The 2,583-nt window shown below is 34.1% G+C and overlaps 1 protein-coding gene across 1 annotated transcript; it reads right to left on the reverse strand.

The window, feature by feature from the left end:
- Positions 1-250: 250 nt before the first annotated feature.
- On the reverse strand, positions 251-1,611 carry LOC117912095 (universal stress protein PHOS32-like). Its single transcript, XM_034826561.1, has 3 exons — positions 1,246-1,611; positions 892-1,120; positions 251-583 (listed from the first exon to the last, which is right to left on the reverse strand). The coding sequence occupies exons 1-3, from the start codon at positions 1,418-1,420 to the stop codon at positions 493-495; spliced, it is 495 nt and encodes a 164-aa protein (XP_034682452.1). The 5' UTR covers positions 1,421-1,611; the 3' UTR covers positions 251-492.
- Between the last annotated feature and the right edge of the window lie 972 nt (positions 1,612-2,583).

Raw genomic sequence — 2,583 nt, forward strand, 5'->3', positions numbered from 1 at the left:
TCAACCCGAGAGAAATTGAAAACTATTCACCTCTCCGTAATCTACTGCCACCATATCTCCTCATCTTTTTTCACTTCTAATCTTAATTTTTTCCATTTGCTTGTATTATTTATTTTGAGGAATCCATATCTCTCTTTGAAAATCCACTGTAAAGATAAAGAGTTCTTGTCTGTACGTCCTCTCCAACCCAAACCTTCTTTCCTCTACTGTAAAGCCATGAGAAACAATTCACTAACATCAGTTCTGCTGATTTACATGCTTCAAAACCTGCATTGATTTGAGAACTTCATTTTTGTTTTTAACGTTGCAAATTGTCTACAACACGACCCATAATGTAAAGACAGAATTAATTAATAACATGAATAAAGTTCAAAACAGCATAAAATCCGAATCATATTCCACACATAGTAGACGCATGTGATAACTGATGCAGACAGTTTCATCCCACAAATTCTCCACAGCAGGTTGCTTTCCTTTTCTCCTTTGAGTCTACTAGGGTTTGGTAGCTGGCGTCCCCTTCACAACTGTAACTGGACATGAGGCATGTACCATCACATAGTTGCTTACACTCCCTAGCAGAATCCTGTAATTGTATAATCACCAGTTATTTTCCCATGTAATAAATATAGCAATCAGAGAATCTTTAATTACCATTGTATATGCTGCTTCCTCGGGTGGTGTAAACAATTCATGTAACTAGACGGATCTCTTCAGAAAAACTAAGATTATTGGTCAATTAAATTAATGAATTATTCTGTGTTTTGGGATCAGAAGAATATGTACCAGTAGAAACTGCTAGTAATTTTTCATCTAATAGTAGCTAAGTAGATTGATGTGTGAGGAGTAAGTATCATTAGGAAAGGAAAAAGTATGAATGCGAAGTGTTAAGACCTTCTGAGAACACCTAAACCTCTGCTTCCAAGAACTAGACAATCAAGCTTGAGGTCATCCACAGCATCACACAACTTCTCCCTTGGATCTCCCCAGTAGACCTTTGCCACCACCTTAGCCCCTTTGCTCCTTGCAACTGTGTCAAGTATATCAAGAACTTCTGGATCTGGGTTTAACCCATACTGCTTTGACAGGTTAATATCTCTGAATTCCTCCAGAGGAACTAAAGCTGAAATTCACCAAATCACGAAACGATCGAAAGAAGAAAAAGGAAAACAGAGAGTTGTTAGACTCAATATTTAGTGCTAAAGTATATTGGTTTGTTGCTGATTGATAAAAAGAAATTACTCTTACGAGATCCAGTGTCTTCAAAAAGTTGCTTCTTGGGATGATCAGATTTGGGGGACTGGACGTAGATTAAGATGAGGCAATCTTCAGCATCAATCAGATTATCAACAGCCCATCTCAGGGCTGATTTGCTGTTTGCTGAATTGTCCATGCCAACGCCAATTGCACGTGCCTTACCCATCTGATCAGTCCTCTCCCTCTCTCTAGATCTCTCTCAAAGATGTGAAAGATGTAATAGTAGTGATGAGAATATATCTGGCCTTTTGCCGTAAGCCTAGCTGGGTATGCTTATTCTCTCTTCGCTGGCTTTGGATTCTTCAGAAAAGTTCGGTCCTCGAGGGCTCTAGTAGGTTATAGAAGATGGAATGAAAATCCCCACTTTTTTCCTTAGTCATTAAGAAAAGTCTAAACATGGTCCACTGTTTTAGAAAACGGGCGGCTGTCTCACAAAACAGGATGTCATGTTATGAATTTTTTGATGGATGTATTAATGAGCCTTCTTATGTAAGCTAAAGACAAATGAATTTGTCTTGGTCTAAATCAATAATACACACCCTTTTACTTTCTCTCGTAAATATTTTTATAATTTAATATTTTATCACAAACTACTAAAAGAAAATTTATCACAATTTTTATACTTTTTATGTGTGCCTCCCTTCTCTGATTTTGTTTTTTCAATTTCTTTTGTTCTCTAATAAGAAAATGTACTTACTAATATATATTAGATCCCAATTACAATGATGGAAAAAATTTCTACGAAATTTAATCTATTATTAATATTAATGTTACAAGTATGGAAATCAAAAAGAAAGGAAAAGGTTTGGTTTATCAATTTTTAACCCAAGATACTAGTCAAATTTGTGAGTATAAGAGAAAGACAATATATTAATTGACTTAATCATGAAAAAAAAAACCCTCTAAGACATTCTTTTTCGTGAACATAAATCATGTATAGATATTTTATGTTACTTTTGTAAATACAAATTGAAAATATAATCTTATATAATATGACGGATTCTATTTAAATAGTATATATATATTTTTATATTCATTTCTCAAAGCTTAGTTCTTGAGTTGATAATTTTATTCAATTTATCTTAGTTTAAGACTTTTTAATTTGTTGTGTCTTACTCTCTTTTAAAGATTCAGGATTATTGCTTGATAAATTTGGGATGACATAAGTGAGTTAGAAAGGCTCGTGGAAGACTAATTTGGTTAAAATATGACATAAAATAAATGTTTTTTATTTTTTAAATTTAAAAAATGAGTCAAGTGCTCAAGCACTTGAATCTAGTGCTTGAGTGTTGCCACAAGTAGCGCAAGCACTGGAAGCACTCAAGCACT

Source organism: Vitis riparia, chromosome 4, assembly GCF_004353265.1.
Source record: "Vitis riparia cultivar Riparia Gloire de Montpellier isolate 1030 chromosome 4, EGFV_Vit.rip_1.0, whole genome shotgun sequence".
In the NCBI taxonomy this organism is placed as follows: Eukaryota; Viridiplantae; Streptophyta; class Magnoliopsida; order Vitales; family Vitaceae; genus Vitis; species Vitis riparia.

Coding starts and splice junctions, on each gene's coding strand:
- LOC117912095 (XM_034826561.1), bottom strand. CDS start 1,420: ATGGGTAAGGCACGTGCAATTGGCGTTGGCATGGACAATTCAGCAAAC. Junction 1,121..1,245: donor TTTTGAAGACACTGGATCTC/GTAAGAGTAATT, acceptor GGTGAATTTCAG/CTTTAGTTCCTCTGGAGGAA. Junction 584..891: donor GGTTTAGGTGTTCTCAGAAG/GTCTTAACACTT, acceptor ATACAATTACAG/GATTCTGCTAGGGAGTGTAA.